This window comes from Sebastes fasciatus, chromosome 22, assembly GCF_043250625.1.
Source record: "Sebastes fasciatus isolate fSebFas1 chromosome 22, fSebFas1.pri, whole genome shotgun sequence".
NCBI classification, from domain to species: Eukaryota; Metazoa; Chordata; class Actinopteri; order Perciformes; family Sebastidae; genus Sebastes; species Sebastes fasciatus.
Window position 1 is genome coordinate 8,323,978 of NC_133816.1, and position 18,685 is coordinate 8,342,662.

The window sequence follows — 18,685 nt, forward strand, 5'->3', positions numbered from 1 at the left end:
ATTATTATGACAATAAAGTCATAATATCACATCAGCACCACATTATCATAAGTCATGACCTTGAAAAGATTGTGCCAGAAACTGTGTTTATTCCAAAGAAAGAACCACATGGACCTGGAGGAAATGGCCTCTTTTGTGGAGGAAATTACTTTTTTTCTTGTAAAGTAATTACTTTATTCTCGTAAAATTATGACTTTTTTCTCGTAAAGTTATGACTTTATTCCCATATAATGTATATTACCTTATTCACCATCTTAGTTTGGAGTTTTAGCATGCTAACATTTGCTTATTAGAACAAAACAGGGCCAAACTGATGGGAATGTCATTAGTTTTGCAGGTATTTAGCATAGGTATTAAGTCATAAACCATTTTGAATAAATTATATTTTGACCTGAAGATGGCGCCAGAGGAGAAGTCAGAAGCTCATCAAAGTGACAGTACAATTAATGCTGAGGGGAACATGGCATTTCAAAGGCCATTTTTTTAAATTAAATTTTCTATAGGCCAAATAATTAAATAAAAACTCCAGTAATACTCTTTATTATTATTTTAGGCTTTTAGTTTTAATCATGGATCATTATTTCACAATTCTATGTGTTTCTATTTGTGTTCTATATTTCATGTGATTATTGACTTTGTCATGAAAGGTGTATTTAAGTGAAACCTCAAATAAACAAGTGGAAGGATGTACATGCCTTTAAAGAGTCTACAAACTGTCTTTCTAGATTTTATGAGTGAGCATTTACTGCAACGAAAAGTGCTCATAATGACAGAGCAGTGATTCCGCCCTCTCACTCGGTCGTGTCTAGAAGGGAACCAGAAAATTGCGGAAGCTCTCGCGAGAGGTTAGTTGACGTTGACCTAGGTCGTCGGGCAGCCAGTCTCGCGAGAGCAAGTTCTTGCAGATCTCAGATCGGATTTCGCAAATTTGTGGGTTACCTTCTCCACACTGGGAATGCGACACAGATTTCAAAAGTGAAAGTAAATCTGTAGGACAAGGCGTGTTGCGTTTTCTTCTTCTCACAATTCCAGATCTACGAAGAAATTGCACTAAAAAGCAGAAGCTGACTTCAAATCTTTATCTCAATGTGTATTCTGTACTAATTTCTGCATAATCCTATACAGTGGGTGAAGGATATTTTGCCCTGGAGTTACACCACAATGGGTAGGCCGAGACCTTCATTTGCATGGTTTATCATTTGCGAAATGTGACTTTTATTCTGTTGTTAAGTCCGATTTTAAATTGTGGAGAGGTGTGGAGACCTTTGCATTACCTGATGTTCCTGTGTGTGTAACTCAAATGGCCTTTTGTCATAATTTACTCCCATTTTACAGGTGCACTGATGATGTTCCTTGTGGCTGCTCTTAGTGCATCACGGTGTAGTGCTGCTCCAGGTAAGTCCCTGTTGTGTCTAAGCCCAACATCTGTTTTTATTAGTGTGTTTTTTTTAATTGTATTTTACAATGTATTACTCTCAATTCTTACATTTCCATAAATCTGATCACTGTTTATTCAGATTTATTCACCTATTATTGTTACTTTTTTATTTCAAATTTGCGTTTATTTTTCCACTTAAGGGGTATATGACACTAGACAAAAATATTATAAAACAAACAGATGTTAAGTGTCTTGTCAGTGTCTTGATTGTTTGTCAAATTAGAAAGTGGTTTCACATATTCTTCAGGAAAATAACAAAATATATATTATTTAGGTGTTAAATTTATATTTATGAATAAAAGATTAAAAGAAAACATATCAAATGTATTATAAGAAAATATTGTTTTGAGGTTTTGAAGACACCAAACACCACATTTTCCCATAATAATGTCTTTAAAGATATGATTAATGACAAATCTGCAAAGGTCTTTATGTCCTATCTTGCCTCTCAAAAATAGAGCAACCGCCTCTTCCTCTATGGACCAGCCTCCACTGTGTAGTATATAGGCTACTATAAAAGTAATAAATAGATGGAGCATTACGGAGGCAATAATGCTTCCTCACTTAGTACTTCAGTATTAAATTGCTCTTATCTTAACTTTTACCAAATACTAGAGAAAATCACACAAACATGAACTTATATTACATTCTACATTACATTGCAGTAGGTAGAAATGGAGCAAATATGATTAAAAAAGTTATTTTTTATAAAACGGTCACTATATCCTGACAGTAGTGCATGAGACAGGTAATCTTAAAAAAAAAATTAAAAAATAAAAATAAAAATCACGTGCATCTGTAGGCTCCGGTATCCATTACATGTATGTTACTGTATGCAATCCAATAGGAGCGCTCTCTCTCTCTGACATGACCTGTGATTTTTTTAAAGCCTAAAAACAGAGCCATGATGAGGTGCAGACATCTAGTTTTCTTGAATTACAATATGCTGAAAGGTTTTTATGGAATTTTTGCTCAATGATGCCAAAAATATTCTGCCTACTACCACTTTAACTCACAACATTTCAGTTTCAGGAAGCCTGGAGGTTTTAGTCAGTTCCCCTGTCTCAGTGCGCCTTGGCCACACCACCACATTACCATGCTGGCTCAACCCACCACAAAGTGCAGAGTCTTTGGAGGTGTCTTGGTACCGTGGGAGCTACAGCACCCCAATCATGTTTTACCGGGCAAAACAGTTTGAGAATGCATCCCAGGAAGCTTCGTACGCGGGCCGAGTCTCGTTTGGCTTAAAGGACGCAGCGTCTGGTGGGCTGACGGCAGGCGATGTGAGCCTGAAGCTGGACAACGCCACAATTGAGGATGCAGGAGATTACAATTGTTACGTCAGCAGTGAGCAGGGTTACGACAGGGCAAGTGTCAGTGTCATCGTGACGGGTGAGTATCGTGAAAGTGGCGAAAACACACAAAACTAAGGGAGGATTTTTTTTTTTAAAAGCTGTCCTTTCGTCTTTACATTCAATGTTTTCCATCCTCCCCTTCCTTCCTAGAAATCGGAGCCCCCCCTCTTCTGTCAGCAGTATGGAAAGAAGATAACATGGTGAATATGAGCTGTGAATCTGAAGGGTGGTACCCAGAGCCTAGTCTGCGTTGGTCGGATCAAAAGCAGGTTCTTACCCCAAAAAGCCTGAAGTACAGCAATGGCTCTTCAGGTCTTCGGTCAGTCCACAGCTGGCTTCTCGTCTCTAGCTCCACTGAGGTTTCCTGCTCAGTAGGCGTCTCTGGCGAAGAGACAAAGGAGGCAAGAGTGCGCCTGGAAAACCCTCTTCAACCTGGTAAATAGCGTGAAAATTATTTGCGTGTGTGCAACAATTGAATTTTCTGCATTTCCTTTTTCACTTTGAACAATACATAAAAATACATTTCTCGCTTTTCATTTAGAGTCGTCTGGATCCTCACCAGCTGGATGGGTGGCCTTTGCTCTGCTCCTTATAGCCATGGTGGTGGCGTTACTTGGAGTGCTGTACTTCATGAAGAGATGTAAATGTTTGTTTTTAGAGATATGTTATAAATATATATATATATGATATGAAATCCTGAAAATCTTTTGTTTCAGGGAAGAAAGCTGAATCAGGAAATGACCACGCTGAGGGTAAGAGTCTCACATTATACACATTATTTATTACTTATACATTTCAGCGAAACCTCATGATATGTGTATTAAATGGGTACTCCAGCGATTTAGTATTAGATTTTAGTATTTAGCACTTCTGTAAAGGACTTGTGAGAGACACATTTTAAAAAGTACCTACTATGAGTAAAGCTCCAAAAACAGTGGATCCTACATTTACCAAAATGCAATGGGTTAGTTTCTCGGTTTAGGGGTTTAAGAAAATATCATTACATGAGTATCGCAATATTATGTTTTGTGATACTGTATCGATTTTTAATTAACCTCTTAAATATGAAACAAGAAAACCTAAAGAATCCATTGGTACCAACCATGTCATACTAGCTTGTTGCGAAGGAGGCTAAATAACGCTCCAAACTTACGCTAAATTTTGTTGAGGAAAAACTGTCATGGCCATTTTCAAAGGGGTCCCTTCACCTCGAGATATGTGAAGGAAGTCTCCCCTTTACAGACATGCCCACTTTATGATAATCACATGCAGTTTGGGACAAAAACAACAAAATTTGTTATTTTTGCCTATTCTAAAAATGTATTTCTGGTGTGTTCTTTCTACTATGACAGTTTTCATAAAATTAGATTTTTTTAAAAATCACAATATATCGTCTTGCTTACAGTATCACAATATATTGAATCGTAACCCCTGTATCATGATACGTATCGTATCGCTACATTCTTGCCAATAGGCTCTCCTCATTTTTCATCTTCATCTCATCTGATCGTTCCAATACACTGATATTTTCACCATCTGGAATGAAGTGCGAGTGAGACGGCAAACAACGCTTTGTTTCATGTACGTATCATAACAACGGCTTGTACATCCGCCGTCCGGTTTCCCTTTTTGAATGACAAATACACACTACTGCCGCCTGCTGGTGTGGAGAGTTATTTCCTCTCACACAGAACGCAGAACGTACGTGCCAACTGGCCGTCGGCTGTAGTCTTTGCGGTTTGTTCAAGTGCAACTTGCGACGCAATCGTCCTTCAGTTAGTTCTCTGACGTCGGCTTGGTGTGTCTGGGCCTTTAGACTCTTCCGGCCCTGAAAACATAGACAGAAGACAATATTTAACTGTTTTCACAGGCTGAGTAGTACATCACATGACAAGGAAACTGAACTTCAAGTGTAAAATCAGTGTACTGAAAAATAACAGAACCCATGGGTTAACAATGTTTGTATTTTCTTCCCTAGAGAATCAACCACTTTTACCAAAAGGTAAGAGGTCACTGTTCATAAAGTAAAAGCAAAACACATTGACATTGATTCTGTAATGATGATTGTACCTATTATTCTCTGTTACAGGAGTGATCCAGCCAGCGCATCTATCAAAAGATAGCCAGATTTATGGTAATCACTTAAGAATCTATTGTAAATAACAATAACGTGTTTCTCCAATCAGATTTTTTCTGATTTCACCCTAATGTTGTTTTCAATTTTCAGCCAACGTTACACTTGACCAGAAGGGAAATCCATATCTCAAAATTAAGGATGGTAAACTGAGAGACGCCCAGTGTGATTTTCCTGATGGAGCTAAAGTTACCTGTCTCACAGCCATCAAAGGAACACCTGGCTTCTCCTCTGGACAACACTACTGGGAGGTTTCTTTGGGGAAAACAGATGTAGTAGATCTCAAACAGTCCTGGTGGGTAGGAGTTACTAGTGCAGCTGTCATCCCTGACGAGTTAGATTTTTATCCAACTAAATCTAATGGTTTCTGGTTCCTGTCCTCTTCCCCTGACAGCCTTCAGTTCAGCACAGAACCAAATGTTTTACTGCCCGTCTTTTCCCGACCGCAGACGGTTGGCGTGTATTTGAATTACGACAGCGGAGAACTTTCCTTTTACAATGTGGAAGATAAGAGTCTCATTGGCACTTTAACAACTAACTTCACAGGTGTCATTTTTCCATTGTTCAACCCTGGTAAAGGTGACAGAGCAGCTATGGAGATATTGCAGGGTCAGGCTAGTGGCACGGGGAACTCTGTAGATTCAACGGCACAAGAGTCTGAATCTCAATCTGAATCAATACCAACTGCTGTAAGGGAGCAAGATGAAAACAAATAGGATCTGATTTATGTTTTAGCCCTGTACTTGTATCCTAACTTGAAAAGAGGACACAAAAAATGATTTGAACCAAGATAAAGTGTTGTCTTTTCTTTATGGTTAAATTTAGTTTAGGTAAATCTGTTGAGTGACTGAAATGTTAAACAAGTCTTATTGAAGCTGAAATGTCAATAGTCATATTGGCTCAAACTCCAAACCAATTCTGCATGGGATGGACAAAACAGCATGATTTATTTGTGGTTGTTGAAGCTTCAAGAAATGACATTTCGACTCAATAGCCAATTTTGAGTTTGTGCCATTGTTCAGTAAATATAGTTAAATGAATTTTTTTTTACTTTTTGGGAAATACCCGTAGGCTATTTGATTTCTTGCAGAGTCAGATGAGGAGATTGATACCATTCTCGTCTTGTGGTATCAAAAAATAACAGCATTTCCTTTTCTATAGCAAAGTGTTTCTGTTGTTATGTCCACCGTCTGTAAAGTTAGATTTTTTTTTTGTGTGTGAATATTTTCCATTTATGCTACTGTGCATTTATACCCTATTAGTAAATACACAGACATTTATATTAATTTCATTTATACTTATTAGAATAATTCATAAAGTTATCATTGTTTATGCTCAGGTACTGCTTTTGAAATAGCCAATATTGTGACTCGGCTTTTTGGAATTTAAGTACATTTTTGGTACACTTTAATTTACATGTATATTGTGATGCTGTGAAATTTAGTTATTTAGGTGATTCACAACTTGATATTTTCTTGTCTTTTGCTCGTTACCATTCCGTAAACACACACTACAAACTAAAATATTACAGAGGTTATTATTTAAGTTCTAAATGGTGTGGGACTACAACTTTTTATCTTATTGGTCTTGCAAAAGGGACCGTAAGTGGACTTGTGCTTATTCAGGACACGGCAGGTTACAACCTGAGTAGGACTAAGAAAAGACATAAATGGTGCTGGTCTTTTGACTTGATTAAAACACAACTCGGTGTCTGATGATGTCACCTGGGGAGGGCGAGAGTGGAGTGGCACAGTCAGGTGGATTGGTTGAACCAGGAGGGAGTGGATTTGGATGAGACTCTGGAAAAGGGGCGTTGTGTCTTTGCTGCTCCTCTTCGTCACCATAGGTTCATTGAAAGAAAAGGGAGGGGGGGAGAAAGGACGAGGAGAGAGGTGGACAGAGACGCTAGGAGGGATCTGTGAAGATAGCACTGACAGTGGTGAACCAGGTGGTTACAAACTGACATAAAATGGAACAATAATCATGATTACTGATTAAAGTGGTACATACTTTGTGCGCAAATGCATACAGGCAGCTGTACTTTGAAATGCCAGATGTTAAAATCATTTTGTAACGTGTGTACTCTTTGTGACTGAATAAACTCAATCAATATGGGTTCTTGTGTTTATTTGTTACTTCTATTTTCTTTGTTTCACTCTGCATCCACAATGTAAAACTCACTTTACAATCCAGTTTAAGAAAACACAGCAAAATGTCATACACTTTAATAAGTACAGGTAGTATTTACACAGTATATACACAATAACACAATACTAACTTTGCCATCACTACTGTATATTTTTCCATAGATTAGGAAGTATTTACATTGTGGATAAGACCATAGGTTGATTCTGAAATATATTTTTTTTAAATTCTGATACGCGTTAAATTCAAGTAGGCGTGCCTTGATACAGAACAGTCTCGACTATGACCATGGTAGAAGAGGTATGCAAGAACCACTTCACAGGTGCATCACGGTCCAAGACTTTGAGGAATACTTATTAATACGCTCGTCAGTTGGGCGCCGTGGGTTGGGGGGCGCAATGTCAGTCAATATCAAACAGTAACTATACAAGTTCATACATACGTACATAGATAGTCTACTTGTGGGGATGTTTTTTAAAGATCAGAACCGTTGGTTTCTTCTTCCAAAGCTTTACACATTCATGTTTGGTCATCAGCCTTCAGTGGAAGCAGACCAAGGACTATTCGCTGTAAAGTGTCCTGGTGGTCTAAAGCACATACCAACCTTGTGGACTGGCGTTATTCCAGGGACATTTGTTGCATGTCCACTTCTCTCTCCCTCTTATATCTCCTGCTGCTCTCCACTGTCAACTATTTCATAAAAGTAAGGATGACATAAAAAATAAATCTTTAAAAAAAGAAAACGTGTTTGAACTCGTATTCACACTTTCACGTACATCTTGTCCAACCGCTTAAAAAGAACATCTGGAACAGACACTGGGCGTCCCCAACACTGAATGATCCTAAACTGGAGCATCTGTTTTCTTAGTTTAGTCAGTTTTATTACACTACTCACTTATGACCGGGGTGATGAGACTGGGCAACTTCAGGTACTGCACCGAAAAAGAAAAGAAAGCACTCCACCTTTCCCTTCGTTGTGATTGCTGGTGGTTTATACATTATGGTATGTGTCCTCTGCCGTGTCTTGTGTTTTGCCCTAGCAGACCGCAGCAGCGCTTTCCCTCCTCCCCTGCTTCTTCAGCAGCTGGATGCGGTTGTGGACGTAAAACTTGATGGCCCTCCAGTCTCGCTGGTTGCTCACCAGCAGGGGGCAGAGTTCGAGGCAGCGCTCGCAGTCCGCCTTCGCGGGGACTCGCAGCTCCACAAGGTTTCTCTTTAGGTGAGTCTCCACTGCTACACGCTCGGCCTCTGACCAGGGGCGCTTCAGCACGCCACGCTTCCCTGTGAGATAGAGGGGGGAGGTGTAACAAAGTGTAAATTAATGGAAATAGAATGCATAGGATCACATTTCTAAGTGAAGTTTGGGAAGTCCTAGACTGATACTGGCCGATGGTTACCTGATTTGGGTGGAATGCATCGTCTCTTATGAACATTGGCTATTGTTGGGGTGACTGGAGAGGGATTGGGTGCTCTCTTCTTCCGTGGCGGTCGCCCTGGTCCCTTCTTCTTCACCATCACCTCAGCTTTCTCCTTAACTTCTTCCTTTTCTTCCTCTGCCTCTGAATCTTCTGAGAAGGAGTCTGCAGAGTTGCCAGACAATACTGTAGGACAGAGATGAAATGGAGGGTAGTTAACTCAGATCAAATGACTAACATACAGCTTAATATTTAAGAAAAGGGATCAACTGCAGTGCTGTTACTTATTGAAATGTTTCTTAATGAAATGATGACTGCATACTAGTAAAATCTGGCTGGAAAATGTTGTGCAGACAACATTTCTGGAGGTTTCTTCAACTCAAAAACGATCTAGGTTTTTTCCTTAATGTGATGGTGCTGCCATTAAATGGTGTCTTACATTTGTAATATTCCAGCCGTAAGTGTAGTGCATCTTAAATGCAGGTGCAGGTATACAGAATATGTTACGGAGTGGAAAGAATATTTTTTCCAGATGTGTCTTCTTCACATGTGGAAGGCACATCTTAAAAGGCATATTTCTATATTTTGGTAAATACGCCTTTTTGCTTTCCTGCCGACAGCTTAGCTTAGCATATATAAAGGAAAAGCTAACCTGGCTCTGTACAAAAGGTAAAGCCTACAAAGCCTATAAAGCCAACTAATTAACACATTATATATTTTTTACTTAATCCATGCAAACACCGAAGGTTAAAAAGGACCGATTTTGGTTGGTTTGATTTTATACAGACTATTTCCTGGCCTGGACACAGTTACTTCCTTGAGTCTGCGCTGGTTACCTAGCGACCTCACGATGACAACCACACTTGACGAAATCACAGCTCCGGGCCAAGAAATAGTCCAGCACACAGTCCCACATTCAATTCAGTTCAGTTGTTAACTGTGAGCACGAATGCTAATACACTCAAACACGTAAAATAATTAAAGGGTCAGTTCACCAAAATCACACACTGACACACAAAATAATGAAAAGAAAACATTTTCACACACAAGAAAGTTGTTTCCCTACTCACCCCTAGTGGTATTCAGCAATGCACACAGTTCTGGTTTATTGTAAACAGGTTTTGAGATATCTGCTGCTAAGGCTTCTGTTGCAGAAACACTCTTAACAGCAATAACAATGGGCCTCATTCAACAGTTTTCATTTCAGTTTTTTCTTAAATATATATTCTTGAGAAAGGTCCTAAAAAAATAACACAAAAAAAGATGCCTGGAATGCTATTACTTGTTCAGTGTTGAAGTATTAGTGTAGTGTTTGTTTATTTTAAAAAGACCATAACGCTTTCTAAGATAATGACAATATTTATATTATAAAGATATTTAAAAAAATATATTATTGTAATTTGAATCTTAAGTTATACAACTGTAGAATTGAAGAAAATGCAATAACAAATTATTTATAACACTAATAACATTGCTGCCAGCAAAATTACCACCGCTAATTAAATCAATGCTCTACTTTATAACCGCAGTGGTTATGTCAAAGCAAGCAACTAATAGTCTGATTGGAAATTACCTCCGCCAAGTGTATTTCACTGGTGTTTCTGACCGTGAGTAACCGCGTCTTGGGTGTGTTTTTTCCCACTGAACAAGAGTGTATTTCACCAGTGTTTCTGACTGAGTAGCCACGACTTGGGTGTGTGACGCCACTATGTCATAGCAGGTGAATTGCTCAGGACCCATGAAAGTGCAGTGTCGAGTGTGAAATAGTTCTCCAGAAAGCAGCAACACCACAGGCCAAGCACCCACCCGTTCTGAACAGGCTCTGCACTAGTAATTCAAAACAGATGGCGGGAGTTCAACCTTAAAAATGTTCTTAGAAGCAGAACCGGCACTGAATTGAACATTGCATGCCTGAAATACCTACTGATGGGCCTTAGTGAGTTCAGTATTTTCCCTTAAAGACAGAAAATGCGTGATGTAACTCCTTACCATCCAACTCGAGGCAGATGTGCTGCAGGCTCATCCCTCGGAAAAGCACTCCCTCCCTCTCTCCATAAAGGACAACACGACCCACACGACCCATCAGTGCTGGATCCTGTATGATAGTTGAGCAGTTCTGGGTCACGTGGTACTCTCGCTCCAGGAAGCTCTCCAGCAGTTTGGTGGCTGCACTCTGGCCCTCTTCCTCCTCTAATAGTAGCAGTTGAGTTAGTATTGCTACCTGCCGCCGCACACGTGTTGCTGTCAGTGCACCGGGATTCTTGGCCCCACTGGATCGTGCCAGGTTTCTCAGAAGGTCCGTGCCCCGTAGCGGTGTGGCGGGAGAGTGGTAGGGCCGGGAGAAGACATAGGGGCTCTCTGGGTCCACGCCCACATTGGGGCTGGTTTGAAGGAGAAGGTCCAAGCAGGACTCGCAGTGTGGCGGGAGAATAAGTGGCTGGATGCGACCGCGCTTGCCCAGAACACTAGCCCGCGGAAGGTTACAGAGGACCTGGCGCTCAAAGGGGGACAGGAGGGCTTCCATGCCGATGGGTGGGGTGGTGCTAGAGCTGGCCAGGGGGGTGGTACGGTTGCGGTAGTCCTGGATAGTGAGCTTGGCCACCTCACATTCCCGGTGGCGGTTGTAGAGGATGAGCAGGGAGAGGCTGGAGTGGCAGAGAAGGCGCCAGGACTCGGCAGAGTGTGGAGAACGGGTTAGAGAAAGGAAAGAGGAGTGCTGCTGGCGGCGGAGGTAGATGACCAAACAGGAGAGGGAAGAGAGCAGCGGAGACATGTGATGTCTCTGTGTGCTGGAAATGAAAGAGAGAGGAAAAAATGCCTTTAAAATAGCAGTTGAAACCACAAAGCAAAACCCAAAACAATAAATATCTAATTGGTAATAAGACAACAAAAAGTGTTTCAGAGACAACAGTGCAATGAAAAAGACAATAACCAACCACACCTTACAATCTCTCCATTCTTCTCTTCTGGTGCGTCTTCTTCTCCGTCTCCACTCAGCTCTAGATCTTCATCTGGATCTACGTCTGGCTCTGGAGTAGGAGGTGGAACCAGCTCCTCTTGACTTTTTGAGCTCTCCACCTCCACCTTTTGCGGCTCTTCGTGCTTTTCTCTCTTCATCCTCCGACCCCTTCTGGGAGTCGTTGGGGGAGGTGGTGATGGACTCTTAACTCGTGACGCCATCGAGGATGCGGGACGTTTTGTGCCGGGCAGTGGTAAGCTAGGCCCCTTCTTGGCGGCTGCAGGCTGAGTGGAAGGCGGCGGCGTAAGCGAGAGGGAGAACGAGACGCCGCCTGTGCTTGAGCGCGTAGCTGGCGATTCCCTCTCCCTGGAGAAGAGGGGGGGGGGAGCGGGGTTGGAGGCCGAGGGCTGAGGGACAGCGAAGGAATGGCTGTGAGTGGCGGAGGCGGAGGTGGAGGTGGAGGACGATGAGGGGTGAGGGTGTGAGACGCTGCCATTTGAAGAGCTGTGCATGTGTGCCAGCTCCATGGCTGTCCTGACGTCTGGCTGGTTGGCGTGGTGCTTCTCCAGGTGGCGCGCCAGAGAGCGATAGTGGCGGCCGCAGTACGGGCAGTGCTGCCGCCGGCTCACTGTGGCGTCGCTGGAGCTGCCAATGTTTATGTTAATATTGTTGTTGATGTTGGTGGTCGGGGGTGTCAGGGCGCTGACTGGGGGCTGGGATCTGGCGGGGGTTGCGACAGGTGCCGGGTGGGAAAAGGATGAGCAGGGGCGACCAGGTCCTCTGGAGGAGGTGGGCGAGCTCTTCTTCTTCGTATCGACAGCGGCCGCGGGCAGCTTGCGCTTCTTGCGGCGGCGAAGCATCCGGCCCCTTATCTCCTCAAGTTCCTCTTCTTCGTCGTCGTCGTCATCGTCGTCGTCTTCCTCCTCTTCGTCCTCCTCGCGGTCTGAGTCACTGGGCTCAGAGTGGGTGAGTGGGGAGGATGAGGGGGATAATGACCAGGAGGGGGTAAGGTAGTCGGAAACAGAGAGGGACAGCGGGTGGGGGCCGGCCTCTTCCTCCTAGTTAGACAGATTTAAAATTAAAACAAACCATGTTAGCTCAACATGTAGCTTTATCACAGGATCTACATTCTTATCACATTTAAAGTTGCAATTAAAATTGTTCTCATATTGCCAACAAATCAACAAAAAAACAACAGCTTGTTCCGTTTCACAATACTCTGACTTCCCTACCCTGTCTGTGGCTCTCAGCCCAAAGCCCTTTCATTCCTATGAAAGACAGAAATCTAAAAAAAAAAAAAAAAAAAAGGAATGCCCCCCATGGTTTAGGGATTTAGACGCTGACCACGGATCTTCATGTCCCCTGTCCGAGTCTGGACAAGGATCTTTGATGCGTCTCTCTCTCCCTTGTTTTCCGTGATCTCTACCATCGTTATCCAATAAAGGCACAAAATAATAACTTAAAAAAACCCAATTAGAGTTGTTTTAATAACGATACCAGTATCGGAAATGTGTCCAACACTGCCCAAAATTCGGTATCCACAAGTACGCCAGTCTAAAAAAAACTAAAACTTTATTATATTCGTCATATACATACAAGTACATACATGAAATTTGACCTCTGCATTTAACCCTTCCTAAGCATTAGGAGCAGGGGGCTGCTGTAAAGCGCCTGGGGAGCAACTTGGGGTTCAGTATCTCGCTCAAGGACACTTCAACATGCAGACAGTAGGAGCCGGGGATCAAACTGCCAACCTTGTGGTTAAAAGGACAATTCGCTCTACCCACTTAGCTACAGCTGCCCCCTATGTACCGATCCGATAACGTAATTTATTAACCCAGAACAAAATCAACTTGTTTAACCGGAAATCAATTCTTCTTCGCCGCTCCAAAACAGTAGCTTTCACTGTGCTGTCGCCCTGGATGTATCATGGCTGCCACTGGCAACTACTGTTTTAGAGCAGCGAAGAAGAACTGATTGCAGGTAGTTTGTCACGTGACGATAGCAAACAACAACAATGCGGTGCTAGTGGAGAGTGTAACGGTAGTCAGAGCGAGGAAAATGTCGGCAATATTTCACAGTGGAAAATCCAACAAGTAAAATGGCGATATATGCAGTACATAAGTCTTCCGTTTCGAGGGGTGGCAGTGCCCTCGTAGAGTGTTTGAGAAGAGACAGCTACGAGAATACTGAATTTTTATTTATTCCTAGCTTCATTTATTTATGTTCTTTGTAACTGACAAACTGAATAATAAAAGAAAGTTCTATTGCATTCATTCTCTGTATGTATTTGTTCATGTATTACAAAGGGTTTATCCTGAGCCAGGCCATACAACAAAGATAGTAACCATGTCACATCCATACATGGACAGTAGTAAACAGCTGTTAAATCATAATCATAATAATATATATATATTTTTTTATCACACTGGTATCAGATCAGTACTCGGTATCGGCCGATACTGCAAGTTCAGGTGTAAATAGTACACATCTCTACTAAATATATAGTTTCATGAGAACAGCGCATTTATTAGGGACAATGTGTGTGAGTATTTGTGTTTATGTTTATGGTAATGAAGAAACACGTCATCCAGTGCCACTGTGTGGCTCATTGATGTGTTTTTAATAGTTTCTGGACACCAATTAGGCTCTATGGCACGGAGGAATAAGCTACATCAGGCTTTGGCGGCATACACACACTTGTTAGTAGGATCAATTCATTGTTGGTTTTGGTCTTTTCATGGGATTTGTTGACACTCAGAAAAATACATAAGTAGCTCACCATTGCATTCTCGCCCCAGTCCGTCAGGCTGTAGTCCACTGTGATCTCCTCCCCTTTGGCGATGTCTCGGATTGCTATGACAACCAGCCGCACCTGGGTCCCACAGTGGACTTCTCGAATCCGGCAGTTGGGCGGCGGATGGAAGAGGACAGGTCCTCGAACACCGCTCGCTCCCTCCTCCCCCAACTCTGGCACACTGGAAAAACATAAAAGTGAAATTAGCAACGTGGATCCCCAACCTAAAGAGAGCATCTGAGCACACGGCGAGGGTCCTCCTTACCAGAGCTGAGTGGGATCGGGCAGGTAGTAGGGACTGCCAGGTGGAGGGAGGCGGTCTTCTGAACCCTCTGGGTACTGGCCATCGCCTGGGACAGAGTGGACTGTTTAAACCTGGCACATCTTAACTGCTTCATCACAAACCACACCACCTTATGTTTGAAACATGGAAGGTGGCTCTCCTCACTACAATACACTGCTAATTACATCGTGGTACACTTGTTTTCCATAAGCACCAGGGTGGATAAAAACACAAACAGCAGGTGGCAAAATGTATGTGTGTGTGTGTGTGTGTGTGTGTGTGTGTGTGTGTGTGTGTGCGTGTGTGCTTGTATATATACCAGGGCTGTAGCTGTGTTCTGACATGCTCTCCTCCTCCTCATCTTCTGTTACATACGCTCGGTCACACACCTTCACAGGTGTCCCCTTCCTTTTTCTCCCACACACTCGCCTGTAAAAACAAACCGGGGCTTCATTTAGCATAATGAAGCGTTCAGACAAAGCAGCGCTCAAGACTTTCCGCCTGTAAATATTCGAACGGAGGGCAGCCGAAATGAGCAGAGCATGTGATACCTGTAGCAAAGCGGTAATTGAATCTGTTCACGTAACATTTCTCTTAGGTGGGTGACTCATGTACAACAACAATAAGGCTATGAACTACTTAACTAGTGATGGTGGCAGCAGTGGTGTTCTTCCACAAGAAAACATGTAATGTCTTTGATTCGACAAGCAATCAAAACAAGCAGATCTCTGCACATCCTATATACAGTATATTGCAGGTTGGGGAGTATAGTAGAAGAAAAGCAGACCCCTGAAAATATGTATAAAAGATGAAGTAAGAGACATATCAACGACATTTAAGCTTTTAATTTTGCCTCTGTTCATTAGTTTCATTATTGATCATTCTGTTGATTAATTTTACCATTAATCTATTTATCGTTTAGCCTATAAAATGTCAGAAAATAGTGTTAAAAATACCCATCACAATTTCCAAGAGCCAATAGAGACATTTTTAAACCCAAACCCCAAAATATGCCTTTTACAATTATGCAAAACAGAGAAAAGCTGAAAATCCCCATATTTGAAAAGCGGGAAACGTTAAATGTTTGATATCTTTCATTGATAATTTACTCTAGGGATGCATCGATCCGACTTTTTCAGTCCCGATACCGATAGCGATACCTGGGTTTTGGCCATCAGCTGATACCGAGTACCGATCCGATACCAGCGTTTAACTAATAAGCCTCACTGTGTAGAAGTGACTGGGATCATTCTTATATGTGTAAGATAACATCAGGTTTGACTTAAAGCATTGCTTTCCTAACTCTGTAAAACTAAATGTAACAAATAAATGCACAGATATGAATTTATTGAATTGTTATTTATTATTAAAATAATAAATTGTACAACAGCAACTTTTTAAAACAAATCTTCAAAATTAACAGGAATTACAATTAAAGTGTAAACCTTTTTAATGCAGCAACAAATTGGTTAAAACTTAAACAGGAATTAAAATTTCTGTATATAAACATAGAATTGAATTTAACAGATCGGCCCCATTGTCACCGATACCCGATACAGCCCCATATCCGGCATCGGTGCATCCCTAAATTTTTACCATTAATCTATTCATCGTATATCCTATAAAATGTCTGAAAATAATGTGATAAAATACCCATCACAAATTCCAAGAGCTGAGAGAGACATTGTTAAATTGCTTGTATTGCCAAATCAACAAACAACAATTATGCAAAACAGAAAAAAGCTGGAAACTGAAAGTCTTTGATATTTCTCCTTAAAAATTGACTCCAACGAGTACTGATATAAAAATTGTCGATGGTATATAATTTCTATCAACCATTATTTCTTCAGTAATTAGATATTATGTCTTTTGTTCAAGTGAAGACTGCACACGGGTGTCAGCTCATCACAGCCCATTTAAAATGTGGACAATATAATGATTGCAGCCTGACCACAATCCCTGGCTTTACTTGCCATAATTTATATATTTTAGTACCACATCAAGCAAAATTTCGCTGCAATCCAGGTTGTGAATCAGTCCCTGATTTGACGTGGTGATCACCATGATCAGGGAATGAAATTAGCACCTGTCAAATACAGGGTAAGTTTTGGCTGTGGTAGGTTAAAATTTCTGGTCACTTGCCACCATGGCAGATAGCTTTTGCTTATATTAAGAAATATTATATCAAAAATATTCGAGCCGAATAAAATGATTGGACTGGCTTACAGTCCGGCGACAGCTAGAGATACCAGATTCTTTTATTTTTTTTGTCAGAGCATTTGATTTATTGATTGCTGTTGGGGGTGTAATGATAATTTCAACAAATATAACAAAACATTTTTCTGAAGATTACCAACTCTAGCTTTAAGGATACATGAAACATTCCATATTCCTACTGTCTAAACACATCTAATGTTTCAGTGACCTGCCAAAGTAGCAGGTGAGGAAAAAACTTAATTTCAGACCCTGATCACCATGACTGAGAAACACATATCTTACTGTACACAGGAAGCTAGTGTGGGAGCTGATTTATCAGCTATCTTGGTTATCATAGATTTTTTAATCTAAACATTGAAATAGCCCCACCCATTTCTGCACTAATTAGATATATGTCTTTTTGTCCAAGTGAAGACTGCACACAGGTGTCAGCTCATCACAGCCAATTTAAAAATGCATTTTGTGGACTATATAATGATTGCAGCCTGACCACAATCCTTGGCTTTACTCGCCTATAATTTTTTATATTTTAGTACAACATCAAGCAAGTTTCGCTGCAATCCAGGTTGTGAATCAGTTCCTGATTTGACTTGGTGATCACCATGATTGAGAAATATCTACTGTACACAAGAAGCTAGTGTGGGAACTGATTTATCAGCTATCTTGGTTATCATATATGTTTAATGTAAACATTGAAATAGCCCCACCCATTTCTGCACTAATTAGATATATGTCTTTTTGTTTAAGTGAAGACTGCACACAGGTGTCAGCTCATCACAGCCCATTTAAAATGTGGACAATATAATGATTGCAGCCTGACCACAATCCTTGGCTTTACTTGCTTATAATTTATATATTTTAGTACCACATCAAGCAAGTTTCGCTGCAATCCAGGTGTGCATCAGTCCCATATCACAATTATTGAGAAATCTACTGTACACAGGAAGCTAGTGTGGGAGCTGATTTATCAGCTATCTTGGTTATCCTAGATCATTAATCTAAACATTGAAATAGCCCCACTCATTTCTGCACTAATTAGATATATGTCTTTTTGTTCAAGTGAAGACTGCACACAGGTGTCAGCTCTTCACAGCCCATTTAAAAATGCATTTTGTGGACAATATGATTGTAGCCTGACCACAATCCTTGGCTTTACATGCCATAATTTATGTATTTTAGTATCACATCAAGCAAGTTTTGCAGCAATCCAAGTTGTGAGTCAGTTCCTGATTTGATGTGGTGATTACCATGATTGAGAAATATCTACTGTACACAGGAAGCTAGTGTGGGAACTGATTTATCAGCTATCTTGGTTATCATAGATTATTTAATCTAAACATTGAAATAGCCCCACCCATTCATGCAATCACATCAGACCGTATATATATATATATATTATATATATATGCATTAACAGAGAACTGATGAGCACAACAAAGCCTCCCTAACTCACTGGTGCTTTGGTGTCAGTCAACTGTTTTTTGGATGCATTTTTTAGCCATGGTCAGCAACTTTGTTTACTCAAAGCCAAAACAAGTCATGATCTGCACCAGCTGAGCAGGCAAGCAGTGTTAAGAGCACAAGGTGGTTTGTTGGATATTGTGTTGCATGTCTATAAATACCTGTGGGTTATCTACAATAGAGAGCAGATATCTGGCCCCAGCTATAGACACACAGACACACACACACAGACACACACACACACACACACACACACAGCTAGCTGATGATGATTCCTGCATGCTAACATCAATGCTAACCCACAGCTAGCCTGTTAGCTTCCAGCAGCTAGCGTTGTATGTCCCGTCAAAACATCACTAAATATAAAAGGACTGGTGATGAAATAAGAGCTGAGGCTGCTAGGAGACGACGAGACCTCACTGGGCTCAACAGCTGCAACAATAAACGGTAGAAAACCCCGTTCCCGTGCTCCGTTTTCTCC

The 18,685-nt window shown here is 41.2% G+C and overlaps 2 protein-coding genes across 4 annotated transcripts in view; one reads left to right on the forward strand and one right to left on the reverse strand.

Annotated features, from left to right (window-relative positions):
* The first annotated feature begins 926 nt into the window (after nucleotides 1–926).
* LOC141760887 (butyrophilin subfamily 2 member A2-like) lies at nucleotides 927–7,042 on the forward strand. Of its 2 annotated transcripts, none has more exons than XM_074623981.1 (9): nucleotides 927–1,165; nucleotides 1,336–1,395; nucleotides 2,465–2,830; nucleotides 2,944–3,228; nucleotides 3,335–3,439; nucleotides 3,510–3,545; nucleotides 4,772–4,795; nucleotides 4,883–4,927; nucleotides 5,021–7,042. In XM_074623981.1, exons 1-9 carry the CDS (start codon nucleotides 1,162–1,164, stop codon nucleotides 5,641–5,643), a joined length of 1,548 nt encoding a protein of 515 aa, XP_074480082.1. In that variant the 5' UTR covers nucleotides 927–1,161; the 3' UTR covers nucleotides 5,644–7,042. The 2 variants fall into 2 exon arrangements, with proteins under 2 accessions (XP_074480082.1, XP_074480084.1); XM_074623983.1 differs by having other exon boundaries at nucleotides 928–1,165; nucleotides 3,335–3,433.
* Nucleotides 7,040–18,685, reverse strand: part of LOC141760885 (uncharacterized) — a 12,163-nt gene continuing 517 nt past the window's right edge. The window contains exons 2-9 of one of the 2 annotated variants that reach the window (XR_012592479.1): nucleotides 14,846–14,955; nucleotides 14,509–14,593; nucleotides 14,229–14,424; nucleotides 11,429–12,504; nucleotides 10,477–11,276; nucleotides 8,470–8,673; nucleotides 7,968–8,353; nucleotides 7,040–7,762 (exon numbers count right to left, since the gene is read on the reverse strand). Coding sequence is in view for 1 of the 2 variants with exons in the window: in XM_074623979.1 (XP_074480080.1) it covers nucleotides 8,109–8,353; nucleotides 8,470–8,673; nucleotides 10,477–11,276; nucleotides 11,429–12,504; nucleotides 14,229–14,424; nucleotides 14,509–14,593; nucleotides 14,846–14,955 (2,716 nt within the window). In the remaining variant the exon portion in view is untranslated. Of the gene's footprint in view, nucleotides 8,354–8,469; nucleotides 8,674–10,476; nucleotides 11,277–11,428; nucleotides 12,505–14,228; nucleotides 14,425–14,508; nucleotides 14,594–14,845; nucleotides 14,956–18,685 lie in introns of both variants that reach the window. The other variant, XM_074623979.1, reaches the window with a different exon arrangement.